The 18,915-nt window shown below is 34.9% G+C and overlaps 1 protein-coding gene across 26 annotated transcripts in view; it reads left to right on the forward strand.

Moving 5' to 3' along the window:
- The window catches only part of LOC144962582 (leucine-rich repeat-containing protein 71-like), a 56,656-nt gene that overhangs the window by 18,454 nt on the left and 19,287 nt on the right, over positions 1–18,915 (forward strand). For 4 of the 26 annotated variants that reach the window (XM_078895646.1, XM_078895644.1, XM_078895655.1 and 1 more), the window contains 13 exons: positions 374–483; positions 2,622–2,828; positions 3,184–3,309; positions 3,778–3,853; positions 4,063–4,137; positions 4,939–5,007; positions 7,877–8,036; positions 8,522–8,605; positions 9,441–9,530; positions 10,136–10,237; positions 11,751–11,832; positions 14,369–14,389; positions 15,606–15,650. In XM_078895646.1, the coding sequence (XP_078751772.1) occupies positions 374–483; positions 2,622–2,828; positions 3,184–3,309; positions 3,778–3,853; positions 4,063–4,137; positions 4,939–5,007; positions 7,877–8,036; positions 8,522–8,605; positions 9,441–9,530; positions 10,136–10,237; positions 11,751–11,832; positions 14,369–14,389; positions 15,606–15,650 (1,247 nt within the window). Of the gene's footprint in view, positions 1–373; positions 484–2,621; positions 2,829–3,183; positions 3,310–3,777; positions 3,854–4,062; positions 4,138–4,938; positions 5,008–7,876; positions 8,037–8,521; positions 8,606–9,440; positions 9,531–10,135; positions 10,238–11,750; positions 11,833–14,368; positions 14,390–15,605; positions 15,651–17,023; positions 17,069–18,915 lie in introns of all 26 variants that reach the window. The other 22 variants (XM_078895654.1, XM_078895651.1, XM_078895663.1 and 19 more) reach the window with 8 other exon arrangements.

Genomic DNA, 18,915 nt, shown 5'->3' on the forward strand with positions numbered 1-18,915 from the left:
TCCTATTCCCCATTGCGAACATTTTTAGAATGTGTTCTTGTCTGCGTCGTCGCCGTCGTCGTTTTTTTGTTGTTTTTTGTTGTTGTTGTTGTTGTTGTTCTTGTTGCTGTTGTTGTTGTTAATGTTGTTACTGTCTTTATATGTATAAATTATATTCATTTCCTCATTAAATGAAAAGAAATATTTTTCCAGACCTCATAATTTAGACTTCATTGCCTCGACAATACCAGAATGAGATTAGAATCATATAGTATATTAATCCCCCTGCCCCTACACCCGACCAGCTGTTTGAAAACACAGACCATATCCAGATCATTTTTAAACAAACCATATACAGACCATTTTAAATTTGTTTATGTTTTACTTCATTCAGTGTTGTACAGAAGGTGAGAATGGGGAAGAGAGTTGAAAAGGCATTATCGAAGGAGAAAAATCCTTCCTCTGCTACCCATCAAGAGGAGGATAATCCCAATAAAACCCCAGGTAATTTATCATCTCTCTCTCTCTCTCTCTCTCTCTCTCTCTCTCTCTCTCTCTCTCTCTTCTCTCTCTCTCGCTCTCTCTCTCTCTCTCTCTCTCTCTCTCTCTCTCTCTCTCTCTCTCTCTCTCTCTCTCTCTCTCTCTCTCTCTCTCTCTCTCTCTCTCTCTCTCTCTCTCTCTCTCCATCTCCTATCATTTGCTTTCCTGTATTTAGAATCCTTAATATTTCCCTTGGTACAGCCAATAATTTGTTACAATAATTTATTTCTTTTGTCTATTTTGTTCCTGTATAGAAACACTTTCAATGAAATATTACTGTAATTATTTGAATTTTCCCAAAACATTGAATTAAATTGGTACATATATTGCTTTACCAGTTACATATGAGGTTTGATTTTACTCTTAACTTACTTCATATCTTACATATTCATTAAGAGAGCATTAACTGTGTCGTGCCTGAGTCTAAGGCTTCAATTACACTGGAGTTATACTCTATTTACTGCCATCTCATACCTACCAACCCTTCCAGTTTTTTCGGAATCATTCCTATTTTCATTCTTCTTTTCCATCCTTCAACTATTTTCTCTCTAAAATTCTGATTTTCAAAAGTGAAAATAATGATTAGAAAGATTTATTTTTTTTAAAGGGGGGGGGGGGGGGGGTAATAAATCCTTTTTTTCTGTCATTCTGATTCCACTTTTGGAATGTCAAAGGTTGACAGGTTTGCAATCTTGGTCAAAATAATAAATAAAATTTCATTTATTAATCCCTGGAGGGCAATTTGTCGTTACGGTCTATATCAAAGGGAAGACAGGAATATCTCAGGCATCAACGGCAGTACAGAAAGGCAATGTGATCAAGGGTGAAGTGACTTGCTCACATAGCAGGACAAGGAGGCGAACTTGGTACCTGCTCTGTATTTTAGCAAATATCATTCTTCTCTAACTTGCTGCCCCTGTGAATGCTTGTATAATTTGCATTCATAGTGAGATAATTAGGATTTGAACAGAGTTCAGTTTCTATGTTAAATTCCCTGTTATAATTTCTCTCTACCTTTTAATCACTTTCTTTTCATAGATAGTGCATCTTCTTCTTCTTCTTTCAGCTTATCCCGCATTTTGCAGGGTTGCCATAATGAATGCCACATCTCCATGCATCTCGATTCATAGCATCATCTTCCTCCAGGTCCAGTTCTTTCATATCGTCCTTTACCCTATCCAACCATCTATTCTTTGGGCATCCTTTTTTTCTCTTTCCTGCTAATTTTATACCCAATACTTTCCTTCCCACGTACCCCCTCTCTCATCTCTTAATATGTCAGAACCATTTCAATCTATCTTCTCTCATCTTTATTGATACATCTATCTATCTATCATAGATAGCGCATCATTCATTCAAATCCTCAGAGGTTGACAAAATAAATACAAATCGCTGTGGGATTTTAATCTGTCAAAGTCATAAGGCCCATCGAGCAAGAGTTTGTTCTGTTCTCTATAGTGTAAAGTTGACAAAAGTGATTGCTTGCTATCCTTTGCATAGGATGTTAGTCTTTCAGAAAGTACTTTCTACTTGATCTAATGGACCCGGCCACCCAATTACTGCTGGATTGACAGAAGTTAGAAAAGTTTTTTGTCTGCATCCAGAATTACACTAGTCCTTTGCTTTTGATGCAAGTGCTCTGCCAACTGAGCAATAGGGACACCTACAAATGGCTGCATCCATGACAAAAGTCTATCTGTAAAATTATACACATAACACTGCTGTCATAATAGATAAAATAAAAGGGCAGGTCAAAAACCATCTTTAGACAGGCTGCTGAGAAGGAGATTAATGCCGTTGAATGGTTAACATGTGTCAAGCAAGAACCGCAGCCAGAATAGGGTAGGAGTGGAGACTAAAAATAAAGGCCTTATATTATGCCACTGGGCACGAATAGTATTGGTAATAAGTAAAGCTAAACACATATTTTATGTTGGGTTAAATTTGTTAGGAATTGCTCATCTATTTAGCAGGTAAGAAAGATCGAGAAACAGAGGTAACTCATCAACTGCAATCTACCTATAGAGACAAAGACAAATCTGGCTTTAATTTGTTTTTGTTTTGTTTTTTTGACTCAATCCTATCTTAATAATATATTTCAGAGCCCTACAAATGTATTGGCAACTTTTTGACTGACTTCACCGAGCTGTGCAAACAAAATGGAATGGCTGTCATTCCTCCGGTTATGACCCGACCAAAACCTCCTGTTCCTCAGTCAAATGCTGCAGAAGGAAAGCCTGACAAAAAAGAAAAGAACAAACAACCTGTTCCTGAGCCTGAGCCAGAGCCAGAACTGAATGAAGATGGAGGTAATTTTAGTACCTTCGAATATCTTCCATATCATTTTAAAATACATTATACTCATTATTTCTAATCATATTTTAATGCATTATTTTTAATTTGTTTTTTTGTTTTGTTTTGTTGAGGTTTTTATTTTTTAATTCTTTTTTTTTTTTTTGGGGGGGGGGGGGGGGGGGGGTTGGTTGTTTGTTTAGATTTTGTTGTTTTTTTTTGTCTGTTTTTCTTTTCTGATATAATTAATATTTGCTTTTGCTTCCTTTTTGTCTTAATGTAGAATGCCTCATGAGGGAAGATCAGTCCAAGTGTTTTTTATGTTTATGTGGAGCTGTAATTATAAACAAATCTTTAATTTATTTGATTCAGAGCCCATCGAACCACCTCCAAAGACTTATTCCACAAAAGACAAATTTGAATACTTCAAACCCACTGTTCAGGTAGAACTGGATAATCACGACAAATGGGACACAGTGTCAGAAGTTTTTATTAGAGGTGAGATTGTATAAAAATCTGGTGATCTATTTATCGTAGAGTATATATTGTCTTAAAACCACAAAGTCTGGGGAGCTGTAGTATGTCTCCATCATTGTTCCTGTTCCGTTACGTAAACTAGACTATTGTTGCCATTCACACCTAAGCAGACTGGTCATATCCAAGTAGAAGACCAGAGGCCTCTTACTTAGCTCAGAAGAAAAGTGCTTTGCAATAGACAAATGTCCTATTCAAAGGTAAAAAGCAATTGATAACTCTGGTGCTTTTAACCTTAAAGTCTTATCTTTATATGATATATATTTACTAAAGATTTCATGCCACAACAATTATATACTCAATCTTGATATTCTCTCGTTTCCTTCCAGTCTATAATGTTATTTAAAAGTGATGATATTCTCACCTAGCTCGATTGAACGAACTACATTTAACCTTAGTTGAAAAAATGAATGTTGTATCTTCTTAATCAAGGATGGAAAATTGATGTACCAATGATGGATGTCTTCCAGCAATGTTGGACAACTCTTGATAAACTTCATTCCCTCAAGTGAGTTTGATTCATGTTGATTAGCTAAGCTGAAAGGCTTTTTTGTGTTGTTTTTTTTTTTTTTTTTGTTCGTTTCTATTTCACTCCAATGTAATAACAATCAATTGATTAAATAAGCTTTGAAAATGTGAATATCCAAATGCTGATACCTCATGTTTAAGTCATGATGTTATGATATTTACTTGACTGATTTTTTATTTACAATTCAGTCTGTGGAACACTGGGTTAACAGAGGAAACTCTTCACATGTTATCATCATTTTTACCTCAGTGTATGAATATTAGGTAAGTATTTTTTTTTTTCATTCTCTTAAGAGCTATTCAACTTGTCAGCTTACGGAAACAGGGTTAATTGAAACAACTGATTTTTAAAATGTTTAAAAATGAGTTGAAATGTCTTTTCTTTTTCTATTTTTTTTATTATCATTGTAATTGTTAACAAAATTTGATGATTCAAAAACGACCAAATGCTTAGATAATTATTCTTCACAATTATACATATGTTTGCTTTTGACCCTAACGCTGATCATATCCATCTATATGTTTTATATTGGGTTTAAGTTAGATGAATACATCACCTTCCCAACTGCTGATCTCTTTGATGAGCACGACCTCTGGATATCAGAATGATAGTGAATAATTTAAGCATACTCATTCAATGACTATTTATAGAAAAAGTGTTTTTATCTTCAGGACTCTTGATTAACTGCCTTTTGTTTTGGCAGGGGAGAGGGGTAGGACTTTGGTTGTGTTTTTTGGGGGGTTTTTTTTGGTTATTTTGTAGCTGTTCGTGTTGGGTTTTGCTTTGTTTTTTGTTTTTTTGTTTTTGTCTTTTTATTTTTCTTTGGTTGAGTTTTTATTTTTTAATGTTTTTTTTTTTTTTGGGGGGGGGGGGGGGGGGGTTGATAGTTTTTGTTCTTTTTTAACTTTAGTATGTAATTCAGTTGCTCGTACATATTTTTATTGGATCTTCTTTCGTATAATATTTCGCGAAACGGGCAGAAATTCCAATTTTTTGTGCATCCAGCAAGATCGCAAAATTTAAAAATTTTAATTCATTTAGAAATATTGGGTTTTGTTTTCCAGAAATGTTGTCCTAGATGGCAATCCAGTCAAAGAGGAAAACTGGTGGGAACTCCTCGGGGAAGAAAGCTTGTAAGTAGCAATCTTTAATTCAGAAAAGTGAGTGGAGCAGGCACTTATGTTGGTAACAACAAGATATGAAGTGAATAGAAAAGTGCCAGAAGACAATAGAGAATAACAAATTTTTTCGCGGCGGTGGTGGGGTTCGAACCTGCGACCTTATTGGTACGACAACTCCGCCTGGCAGGTGAGAGCGTGGCTCTACCGTGTGAGCTATCCACGAACACAAAAAATATTCGTTTCAAACTCAAAGTCATTACTAGATCCCTCTCTCACCCACTTCTTGAGACCGCCGATTCGTTCGTACACCACCATCGCGAATAATTTTGACCAGCAGTTAAGCTTAATAGCCAATATTCTCAACACAAACATATAACATAGAAACGATTGAGACATTGAGTATGCTCCGGTGTATGGGGTGAATTTTTAATTCAGAAAAGTGAGTGGAGCAGGCACTTATGTTGGTAACAACAAGATATGAAGTGAATAGAAAAGTGCCAGAAGACAATAGAGAATAAAAATTTTTATTCTCTATTGTCTTCTGGCACTTTTCTATTCACTTCATATCTTGTTGTTACCAACATAAGTGCCTGCTCCACTCACTTTTCTGAATTAAAAATTCACCCCATACACCGGAGCATACTCAATGTCTCAATCGTTTCTATGTTATATGTTTGTGTTGAGAATATTGGCTATTAAGCTTAACTGCTGGTCAAAATTATTCGCGATGGTGGTGTACGAACGAATCGGCGGTCTCAAGAAGTGGGTGAGAGAGGGATCTAGTAATGACTTTGAGTTTGAAACGAATATTTTTTGTGTTCGTGGATAGCTCACACGGTAGAGCCACGCTCTCACCTGCCAGGCGGAGTTGTCGTACCAATAAGGTCGCAGGTTCGAACCCCACCACCGCCGCGAAAAAAATTTTTATTCTCTATTGTCTTCTGGCACTTTTCTATTCACTTCATATCTTGTTGTTACCAACATAAGTGCCTGCTCCACTCACTTTTCTGAATTAAAAATTCACCCCATACACCGGAGCATACTCAATGTCTCAATCGTTTCTATGTTATATGTTTGTGTTGAGAATATTGGCTATTAAGCTTAACTGCTGGTCAAAATTATTCGCGATGGTGGTGTACGAACGAATCGGCGGTCTCAAGAAGTGGGTGAGAGAGGGATCTAGTAATGACTTTGAGTTTGAAACGAATATTTTTTGTGTTCGTGGATAGCTCACACGGTAGAGCCACGCTCTCACCTGCCAGGCGGAGTTGTCGTACCAATAAGGTCGCAGGTTCGAACCCACCACCGCCGCGAAAAAATTTTTATTCTCTATTGTCTTCTGGCACTTTTCTATTCACTTCATATCTTGTTGTTACCAACATAAGTGCCTGCTCCACTCACTTTTCTGAATTAAAAATTCACCCCATACACCGGAGCATACTCAATGTCTCAATCGTTTCTATGTTATATGTTTGTGTTGAGAATATTGGCTATTAAGCTTAACTGCTGGTCAAAATTATTCGCGATGGTGGTGTACGAACGAATCGGCGGTCTCAAGAAGTGGGTGAGAGAGGGATCTAGTAATGACTTTGAGTTTGAAACGAATATTTTTTGTGTTCGTGGATAGCTCACACGGTAGAGCCACGCTCTCACCTGCCAGGCGGAGTTGTCGTACCAATAAGGTCGCAGGTTCGAACCCCACCACCGCCGCGAAAAAAATTTTTATTCTCTATTGTCTTCTGGCACTTTTCTATTCACTTCATATCTTGTTGTTACCAACATAAGTGCCTGCTCCACTCACTTTTCTGAATTAAAAATTCACCCCATACACCGGAGCATACTCAATGTCTCAATCGTTTCTATGTTATATGTTTGTGTTGAGAATATTGGCTATTAAGCTTAACTGCTGGTCAAAATTATTCGCGATGGTGGTGTACGAACGAATCGGCGGTCTCAAGAAGTGGGTGAGAGAGGGATCTAGTAATGACTTTGAGTTTGAAACGAATATTTTTTGTGTTCGTGGATAGCTCACACGGTAGAGCCACGCTCTCACCTGCCAGGCGGAGTTGTCGTACCAATAAGGTCGCAGGTTCGAACCCCACCACCGCCGCGAAAAAAATTTTTATTCTCTATTGTCTTCTGGCACTTTTCTATTCACTTCATATCTTGTTGTTACCAACATAAGTGCCTGCTCCACTCACTTTTCTGAATTAAAAATTCACCCCATACACCGGAGCATACTCAATGTCTCAATCGTTTCTATGTTATATGTTTGTGTTGAGAATATTGGCTATTAAGCTTAACTGCTGGTCAAAATTATTCGCGATGGTGGTGTACGAACGAATCGGCGGTCTCAAGAAGTGGGTGAGAGAGGGATCTAGTAATGACTTTGAGTTTGAAACGAATATTTTTTGTGTTCGTGGATAGCTCACACGGTAGAGCCACGCTCTCACCTGCCAGGCGGAGTTGTCGTACCAATAAGGTCGCAGGTTCGAACCCCACCACCGCCGCGAAAAAAATTTTTATTCTCTATTGTCTTCTGGCACTTTTCTATTCACTTCATATCTTGTAAGTAGCAATCAGAATTTCAGTAGCTATTCCAATAGATACTTTAAATTTTATAAATAAATTAATTCCACCATTACTCCTTATGCTTGATTTAAAATTCATGTTGATCTGGGTTTTTTTAGTTTAATACTGACAATAAAGATAATGTTGATGAAAATGAAAAAAATTCTATAGCTACAGAGAATCTTTATTACGATTTCTGTTTTGGGGTCCTAATTAGTTAATTTAGGATGAGTGAGAAAAAAAAAATTGAAATAAAACCTATTTCTATTTTGCTTTTAAAATGTTTAACATATTTCTCTTCTTCTATTAGAATTCAGAATTTGTCCTTACGCCATTGCAAGATCACAGACAAGGGTGCGGCAAGCCTTGGCCGTACTTTGGGCACTGCTAAAATGGCCAACAACAAACTTGTGAGTCTGAACCTCACTGGAAATCTCATAGGGGACCCGGGAGCAGAAAGCATTGCTGCTGTAAGTGATTTCGATTTTGACAGGATTTCTTTTCTTCTTTTTTCCTTTTTATTATTTTTTTGTTTTATTTTTTTGTTCTGTTTTTTTTATTCAAAATTTTTTTTTAGATATATCAGTTTTGTGTGGTTCTCTGGACAAGTGGCATGACATTCGGCTTTAAAAATTAAAAAAGAATATAAATAAAATTCCCTTTATTCATCCCATAGGGGAAATTTGTCTTTATTCCACAGGAAGACTGGAATAACCCATGCATCAGTCTCAGTGCAGCACCGCAATTGAGCTAAGGCGAGGTGACTTGCTCAAGGCCACACAGCGCAGCAGCGGTTGATCGAACGCAGTACCTTTCTGGTACGAAGCAAAGATCGTACTACTCAGCCACAATGCCATAGTATTTATATGTCAATCTGAAATAGATATGTAAACCTCTATATTAATTTTGTTTTTTGTTTTTTTAAAAGTCTTGTTCATGTCTTATATGATTTCAGGGTCTAAGAATGAACAGAACTCTAATGTCTCTTGCATTGACGAGCAACAATATTGGAAATAAAGGAGCCAAGAAAATTGCAGAGGTAACGAGGAATTGGAATGATGGCATTCTTTTTTTTTCAGGAGGGTGGGGGGAGGGGGAGTGGGTATTGTTTTTATTTATTTTTGGTTTGTTGTTTTTGGGGGTTTTTTTTGGTTTATACTCAATTTTTCTTCTTTTTTTTTTAAATGACATTTTAGTCTTGAGTAAAAGTTTAAAGCACAGTGATTAAAATGTTCACTGCGCCTACAGGATAATTTTTAAATATAAAAATCAACCAAAGGATTTTTATACTTGAGTTGGCAAACAATTTTGAGAATGGTTATTGACCAGATGAGTAGCAATGATTCCAAAAATGTCTTAAATGTATTGTGGTTTTTAGATAACTCTCTTGACGTACTTGTCTATGATGCGAATGGATACCGTGTTACAGTATTGACAGTGACATACATTTTCCATATTGCTGGCTGGGGGAATAAATAAAACAGTGTGAAGTTCATTGAAATCGGTTGATTTCTGTCATTTAAAATGTTGTCAAAGAGTAATCTTTCAAAGTCTGAGGCCTATGGTGCTGGAGTTTATCTTAGTTTCTATAGCATTAAACAAAAGGAATTGCTTTCTACCTTTTTGATAGGACTCCAGTTTATTGCAAAGTACTTTCCACCAGATTTAGCAGACCCAGCTACACAATCACTGCTGGGTGGATAGGGAGCATCAGAAAATAAAATCTCATCTTCACCAGAGATTGATATAGATCCCTTTGTGTGTAAAGCGGCCAAATGAGTTATCGGGATTCTCAATATTAGAAATATATATTTTAATGTATTGTCAAATGATATAGCAATGATCCAAATGTTCTTTTCTTGTTTAATGCTCAGGCTTTGTCCAGGTTTCCTCTGTCACATGATGAAGTCGTGGAAAGACGTCGTCTGGTGTCAGATCGAGGATCACCTGATAGGAACAAATCTGTAAGTATCCCCGTTGAGAGACAATTTAATAAATTTCCCTTGCCTAAAGTTAATTAGAGTTGCAATTCATGTTACATCTTTGATTTTTGCAAGTCACATTTAGACTGGACTGGTGTCACTTTAGAATATTTTTTGTTAGTTTGATCACATTTCATGCAGTTTGATATTTTAAGTTTACGATTATCACTTTTCTTGTTACAACTTCGTAAATTTTCCAATTCATTTTGTAAAAATTGAACATGTGTTCTGTTTGTTTTTTGTTTTTTATTTGTTCACAAGTTCATCCTTTACTTGTTTTGCTTTGTTTTCTCACAATTTTTGAAAATATCAGACACTGGAATTAGATACAAATCTGAAAGGTTTGTTTGAAACAGTAGACAACCCAGATAGAAAAATACACGAAAAAATCATCCCAAAAAATCTGCTTGCCTTGATTACAGTCAAGGAGATTGATTTTTGGGATGATTTTATAGTTTATATTTTTTCTTTCTGCTTTGTCTGGCACTGTTTTATAAAAACCTTTCCAGATGTTTATTTCATAATTTTTTAAATTTTGTTGTTCACTGTTTCATTTTTTTGTCGTTATAACCTTTCCAAAACCAAAGCCACCACCAAGTCGAAGAGCAGAGTCTAAGGACAGACCTGGCAGTGTCAAAAGTATGACCACTCAAGACAAAACCAAACAAAAACCTTCCGCAAAGAAAAAGGTATTTAGTAAAATTCAATGACAATCTTTACTCAGCATTTGATACATATTATAATATTGATTAAAACACACTTGCCAATATCTGTGTGCATTGACCCAGCTTTGGAAATCTTCCTATGCCCGAAGAACTGTTACATATCCACCTGCAAGTTTAGTATCTGGACAGTGGAGGATGATGTGGTCTCTGAAGCAGCCTGACATTTCCGACAGGCATTACTGTTTCCAAGTTTCCATCTGCACATATTTGATGCTGTTCTGCCATGTCCTTACCTTCTCCTTACGAAGCGATTTGAGGAAATCCAGATATCTTGGCATTGTGGAATGTAGGCATTCTTTTTGTGGGATCTTTTGTAATGTTTCCTACTCTTGGTATTTCTTGATATTTGCCAATGAAATGACTGGATGTACAGAAAGAGTTGAAAGGGTGTGAATATGATAAGCTGAAATTCTGTTGGTACTCTGGGCTTAAGAGGCTTCTGATAGCACAGTTTGTCGACCACTCGCTTCACACAATGAGAGTGACATTGAACTCCCTGTTTACATAGAAGTGACTGGATGTGTTTGATCTGATGGAAAGTACTTTGTGATAGACCACTGTCCCGACCATAGGTTATAAGCAATTGCGCGGCTATGTAGTCTTGTGGTATGACACTCGCTTTCAGAGTGGAAGGTCCCGGGTTCGAGCCTCGCTCTGCGCATAGTTGTGTCTTTTGAAAAGACTCTTTACTCACATTCTCTCACCGTACTCCGGTGTAAAAAAGAGTACCGGGCCATTAACAGCGTTATCTTTGTCAGAAAAAATTATAGTATCGCCTAACAGGTGTCATGTCCCATCCTACATGTTAAGTGTTGCTGTTGGCCAGGGACCACTTGTAAAGCGCTTTGAGCATGTTTAGTGGATATTGCGCTGTATAAAAGCTCAATTTAATTTATTTATTACCCATTTCACATTTATAGAAACCAGAATAAACTCCAGGTTAATGGACCTAATGGCTCTAAAGAACTACTTAATTACTTTGAGCCGTATGTATTTAGAATATGCTCAATTTTTCTTCTCTCTAGATCTTGTTTTAATGTTGATTCGAAGAACAACACTTTTTGATTATTGGATGGATTATGTGGTGAAAATATAATATGAACGTTTTGTTCTCAATCCATTTGTAGGCCATTCTTGTTTTTTACCCTATCCTGACCAGTGCCATTTACGGTATTTTCCAAGAAACTTCATACTCACCCAACACAAAAATATAATTTTTTACTCAGTCACAGAAGCAATAAGTATATGTTTTACATAATGTTGTTCAACCAAACGACAAACTGCCAATTTTGTGATGTCCATAAGAAATCAGAAGGAGAAACATGTTGGCTTTATTGTAACAAATGTAATGATTTTCATGTGGTTGGAATGGAAAGGGTTAAAAGGATCAAATTACTATTCTTCAGGGTCTTGTCATATTTTTAGGTCATGTACAATATTTGAATGCCCTCACTTAAAAACAAAATATTTTTCTTAGGATACGAAAGTAAAAGATTCTAAGGAGGATACAAAGACTGTGAAGAAAGAGAAAGAAGATACGAGAGCTGGAACCAAGAGAGGTAACTTTTTATTAATGAGATGAATACTTATGTATAATATTTTTCTTCTTTTTTATTTTATCAATGAAAAGTCCTGGTGTGCCTGCTAGGAAGGCATTGTGAAGAAAAACAAAAGTCAATCTTAGTTTTGAAAATTCTAATGAATAAATACACATGTGTTAATTATTGTTGGTCATAATTCAAAATGAAGCAGGAATATTTTGCATGATGTGAATGCTTATGACTTGCACCTCTGTAAGTGCATGTTGACTTAACATTCACAGTGTAAACACATAAACACTAGTTTGTACCACAAGTATGGCCCTTTATTAATTTTTATTTTTTTAATAAATTTGTTTCGTTTTTTTTTTTAACCTATTTATTATTTTTATAGGTGGGTTTTCTTGGAGGGTTATTTCTCTCTCTCTCTCTCAATTTTTTAACCAATCTAATTCACTACTCTAAGTTGAAGGGAAAAAAGTAAATTCTGAAAATTTCATTCGATAATAATTTTGGTTTTTGGTTTTTTTTTCATCCTTTTTTTTATGTGTGTCAGCTGGTAAGTTGATTTTTACTGTTTGAGGAATTGGCATTGCAAAATATTAATGGACTGATGTAGATATAAAAGTTTGATTTCAATTTAATCTGTTTTCTTGTTATCTGTATCAAAAGATAATAATGACAAATATAATATAATACCATACGGTTTTTGACAAATATCCATTATTTTTACTTTTTTTTTCCCATTACAATTGACACAAACACCCTTTACTTTTGGTAGACACTCACATTAATAATATGTTGGTATTTGGTAATGCTTGATTTGACAACACTTGGCAAGCAGATTTTGCTTTTTATATTCAGATCTTTGACACAAGTAGAATATTTGTTTGGATTTTGTCATATTGTGTATTCTACGGTAGTTTGTATTTGCAAATAAGTTTATAAGGGTATATTATCGTCAAGTAATAGCTGCAGATGTAGGCTGTGTCAATTTTGTTTTACACGTTCCAGTGATTTGTTATTTAACTCTTTAAGATTCAACCCGACAAAAACCGACAACGACATAATATTCATGGGCGGGGTAGCCAAGACTGGCCTCAGTAAGTAAAATCCAATCATTGTGAAGGAAATGACAGGCCCTGTCACTGCCGCAGGGTGTTTTCAGCTTTGATTTTTATAAATTTGCCGACAGAAGAGAAAATACGTTTCAGAAATTGCGATTTAAATCCTATTTTATTTGCGGGTGAAAATCATTGACATTGCACTTTGTTTGGTAAAAATCGGTAAAAAGTTATGACTTTGGTGATGAAAAATGACTTTGAAGACCATTATTGAAAACTTTTAAAAATATTATGAATAATTTATAACTCCCTTATTTGTGGGTCGATTTTGTCATTCGAGGTATCAATTTTATGTAATAAAGAGATAGGAACTTCAGAGTTATTTTTTCTGATGCGAAATTATTACTTTGTAATTTTAGCACCAAGAAAAATAGTCGGTAAATAAATTTGTTACACCTCTTTGATAGACCGCCGGGGTCCGTTCGTGTAGAATTGTGAATCAAGCGTCTCAAAGTCTTCGACCAATCACAGGCTATCTATCCAGCTGGCCGAAACAAAGACGCTTCTCTCCGTCGATGTATTACGCTATTGTTATGCAAGGAATATAACACCTTATTGAGTAGGCCTAAAAGCTAAAATCTAAAAGTAAAAAATATAATTCTGAGGAATTTGAAAATCACATTGCTGAAATCAGCTTGAAAAAAGAAGTACATTGGTCTTTGTTTCATAAAAATTGGTTGAAAACCAACTGTTTTACGAATAAATTTGATTTTAAAAATTGCTTTTGTTTATTTTAGCTTTTTTTAGCAACTTTTTTATTTATCGGCCGATTTTCTTGATTTTTATATCATTCTTTATATCTCAAAGAGACGAGATCAGTGATATACTTTGTTTGTTTCAAATGTAACTAGAACATAATTTGGCTTTTTTACCTATCGACCATGCCTGGATAATTTATTCAACAACGTGGCGATGTGACGCAACTATTCCATGGCCGTCTTCCACTGCATCGACGATAATTCAATTCATTGTTGACGGCTGTTGACACGTGAGCTGCCAGAACGACCAATCGTTGAAGGGTCAAGATGCTCAGTAGCCAGTCGTTCTTCGGTCAAAAAACTTAAGAACTCATGAGAACAAAAGTTTGAAATTTGGTGATGGACGGACCTATGAAATCGTTTCTGGGCGGAGTTTAGCCATGAGTGACCGTAGAAAACGAAAAGGCGACTACAGATATCAAAGAGTAGGCTTATATCATCAAAGGATGTCTACATGATTGACACGGCCATATAGGGAACTCATTATCTACTCCCCCAAAAAGAATCTGAACACGAGAGGGTTAAAGTATTATTTTTTTTAAATTATTTTACCGGTTTCAAATCAAGAATTAGAGCAATCACTTTTTCACAATGAGATGTAAGGATCAAATCTTAATGTTTTTCAAAAGAAATATTTCACAATATTGCAATCACGTCTTGTCATTCATCCACCAGAATCCAGGGGAACCCGAGGAGGTTGATGTTTATTTGCCTATACTCTGCTATCAATTCATTTATCACTATTCTATTATTATTCTATATCCTTCCGCCACTTATGGCCAATTATAATGATTTCTTTATTTCAACAATAATGGGACTAATTAACAGACTGGTTTTTGGGTTCCCATTTCCATAAGTAATATCATAATGTTTACCCCTCTGTTCATATCGCGTTTTGTTTTGTTTTGTTTGTTTTTTTCTGCCTTTTGAAGTATCTGCCAATTTTTTTTCAGGTTTTTGTTTTTCTTAGATATTTGTCATTGAAAATAAGTATTTTTAAAAGTTATATCGCCGTAGACATCTTGCTAGAAATTTAATATGGACATTGCATTTCAGTCAATGCAATCCTTTGCCGCTGTGTCGAATGGTAACCAAATATCTAATCACAAAACAAACTTTTGAATTTAGTTGTTTTCCTATATCAAGTTTTATATTAAAATCCTGAAGTATGTCACGGTTATTGCTCAAATACACTAAAAGTTGTGCTGTTCATAAATCAAGAATATTGAAGGAATTGAATATGAAAACTGTGATATAGTATAATATCTAAAAGTTCGTTGTTTTTATACGTTTATATACAGCATTTATTTGGGGTCTTCTTTTTCTTTTTTTTTCTTTTTTTTTTTCTTTTCTTTCCTTTGTTTATTAATTCATTAATTTTTTGTTTACCATATATTTATTATTGTCTGCTATTTGCTACTTTCATCACTATATATTTGATTCTGTTCTTGGTTTGTTTTGGGTATGTTTATTTTTCAAGTATTTGAAGTGGGTTATAAATAAGAATTGGCATTTATACAATATGCTTAAGGTAAAGTTTTCAAAGCTCATAGCAAACTTTCTATCACTCCAGTCACTTATAAATCTGCCTAAAATAAAGTGAGATTGCTTAAATGAAGGTCAGATTGATTATTTCTATTTTTATTGATTTAATTATTTTTTTAAAAATCAGACCTATTATTTTTTATTTTTTTTAAAAAGCAAAATTCAGGCTATACTATATAATTTAATGTTAGTTTTTGTTTGTTTTTTTTCTTTGTTTTGTTATTGTATTTTTTTTTTGGGGGGGGGGGGTAATTTTTTTTCCGTTTTCTGATTATTTGAAGTTGAAAATTGAACACTGTAGAACTTAGCCACTACACATCACACACTTGCAACGTTTCTAGTTTCACACCACTATCCCTCCATCCAGCTCAGGCCAAAGACGCCAATGCGGGTACAGGACGCATGTCTAGTGGTGAGTGTGCTGTGACAGCATACCTAATGATTGCGCATGCGTGGCTCAAACCAATCAATTGTATAATTTCACCCCACGCATGTTAATGTTAGTGTGATTATTACTAATTTACACTTACTATAGTATGACAATTTACTGTGATTGCCTCAGTTTCTTATATTATATCGTAAAATCTTCTGATACACCAACAAATATATTTTCAAAAAAGTTATTTAATGCATGATTTTTAACCTGTAATTTGTTACTGTCAAAATTCGGTTATTTTTCAATTAAGACATCTATCATTCATATCGCCTGTGAATTTGACTATCTTGCATCTTCTATGGAACAATTTTTGTTTTGCTTTCATTCTAATGTATTTTGTGATAAAGCCTTTATATGCCTCTTGAAGTGTGTTGGTAACAGCTGTGTGAACTGTTGGGGGCTGATTCGCTGATTGGTTTTTAGATGTGTGTCTCGTAGAGCTGTTAAGTACTGACAAAATATGGATATTAAGTCTTAAATCTTATTCATTATTAACTCTTTACAGACTCCTCTTTTTGCTGCAAGGTTAAATATCAGTGATACAAAAAGATTCCTTTACCCAAAATATGATACTTGAATTCTTGACATAAACCTTATTCCAGATGGTCGCTATACTTTATCGCTTATCTGATGGATTTAAGTATTTAGTCTACACTTCTCAACGACTTGAAACCAGTGTCTTTCATATATGGGTTTTGTTTTGTTTTTTTATTCTTAAAATCATTTTCGTATAAGTCTGGAAAAAAAATACAAATCAATATATTATATTGATCGGAGATTCTTTTGAAGAATTTAACATGTAACAACAATGGGTTGAATGAAAAGAAGGTCCAACTTTTGACGATTACTTACACCACGCATGCATCATTTGAACGTCCTAATCATTTGATCTGAGATCGTAGAGAGCGGTGGGATCTGCCTGAAGCCTGGGATCCCAAAAAAATACTAACGAAAAAGTGATAATGGAACGGCTTTGGATGGGAATAAAACTGTTCAGTTCTGTTCCCATCCAAAGCATTTCCATTATCACTCTTTCGTTAGTATTTTTGCTATCTGAGATCGCAAGCTCAAAAAGTAACCTAACACTTCAAAAGCATTTTGTTATATTGTGTTCCAAAGCAATTATTTGTAATTGAATTGTCTGTAGCAGATTTTACTTGCCAATGTGCCTTTAAGATTCCATTTGATTGTCTTCAAAATGATTGTGCGAATAATTACAGATTATGGTGTTGACAATTTGGAATGTTGTAATGCTTTCTTTTTTTTTTTTCTCGGTGATATTATTAGTGTTATGGATGTCTTTGACACATACATTATTTATCAACGCATTGTGTGTTATTTTTCTCAAGGTTCAGTCAATTTCAGACTCGCAGTTTCAATGGTCTCTAGCCATGGTAAAAAAATAATATGTTAGAAGAAGCCTTGCACAGATTCATAATTTTTTATTCTTAATTTGCATTATAGAATTTTTAACTTCAGCAGAGGCTGTTTAGATATCATTATTTATATATATTTTAATGATAAACAATTCAAAAGTTTTCCCTTTTTCCATGTTGTGCCCTAATGACGCTTTACCCTTGACCTACAAGTAAATTGATATTTTATTTTTTTTTGCGGCGAGTGCAAGACACGCCTTCACTCCCATTTTACATTTGTGACCCACGGCTTCAAAACGGTGGTATGTGGCGTTTATTTTAATTGATAGAGAATATTATTAAATTTGAGTAACATTTGTATGCTTTGTCAAGAATACATATAAATGCAGTGTTTTAAAGTAACAAAGACTAAATTCTAAAAAAAAAAATTATGGTCAACTTTGAAATTATAGTTTGGAATTTTGTTCATCCTGGCATAATACCGTTTTGAGACAATTGGTCACATTTACAACTAGACCATTATTTTTGCGTTCAATGCTTTTAATTACAAGTAGGCGCGAGTACAACCTTCCCCTCTTCCCTTTTTTTTTTTACTAGATAGTAGACAACACGATTTTTATTGCACTTTTAAAAGAAAAGCTCTTTTGCACATGATGCTTTTAAAGATACGAATTGTAACATTCAGTTAACTTTTTTTTTCATACGTGACGCTCTAACTCGAACTGAACTGCTTACGTAGAGCGCACATGACATAGTTCAATCTAATAGTAACGATGCCTAACGGAAATGAAGGACAAGAGAGGATGAGCGAAAGAAGTTGAGAAAGAGAATGTGATTGGGAGGAGGAGAGTCAAATAAATCATGAAATAATAATAGAATGCATTTATATAGCACTTTCTACAATCGCAATAATCTCTAAGGTCTCTACATCGTTGTTGTTGATGCCGTTTTTTCGATGACTACGATGTTACTAGTGTGCATCTGTGTGAGTGTGTCTATGTCAATATTTATTGTTATAAATGTGTAACCAAATGACAAATTGCTACTTTTGTTAGGACAATAAAGATTTATTATTATTATTCACCAATAACGGAATACAGAGAGTCCCGAAAGCTCAGTTGGTAGAGCACTTGCTTCATATGCAAAGGGAATGAGATCGATCGTAGTTAAAGTCGAGATTTATTCTGAACCTCACCCACCCCCTGTCTTCCCAGCAGTGATTGGATAGCTGGGGCTGTCAGATCTGTAGCAAAATACTTTCTTTTTTTTCTTTTTTTTTTTTTTTGTGGCTCTGAAAGACTACTTTTTTTTTCAATATCGGAATATCCAATAACAATGACAGCGACATAATTACCATATATGCGATTAGAAATTGTTTTAAGTAAAAGGTGGGGTGTTTTGTTTTTTTTAAAAGAAGAGAAAAAAAAGTTGTCATTGCCTTCTAAAGGGTCTAATAATTGTACCTTATTCTTGATTGAATATGCTAGAGGAAGAGAGCCAAAATATTTCAAGTCATACAAACAGACTCTTTCACGCAAACACGCACAAACACACACACACACACACACACGCACACACACACACGCACACGCACACACACACATGCTCGCGTGTGTATAGTAATTTTTCCTTTTTTTTGTGTGTTTTTTTTTTTTTTTTTTTTTGTTTTGTTTGACTAATTGCTACAGTATTTTTGGCAACATTTGACATAGTACAGTTAACATTCAGGATGACAGCTGTAGGATGCAATTAATTTAGGTGCTTGCAATTAATGTAGGCACTTGTTCAATGACGGCGCTTTTTAAACCAGGAGGACCTCTGAAGTAAGCCAGACTCTCTTAGAATAAACGGAATTTTTGTAAAAA

Source organism: Berghia stephanieae, chromosome 1 (genome assembly GCF_034508935.2).
Source record: "Berghia stephanieae isolate SIO BIC M18660-M18661 chromosome 1, UCSD_Bste_1.3, whole genome shotgun sequence".
NCBI lineage: Eukaryota > Metazoa > Mollusca > Gastropoda > Nudibranchia > Aeolidiidae > Berghia > Berghia stephanieae.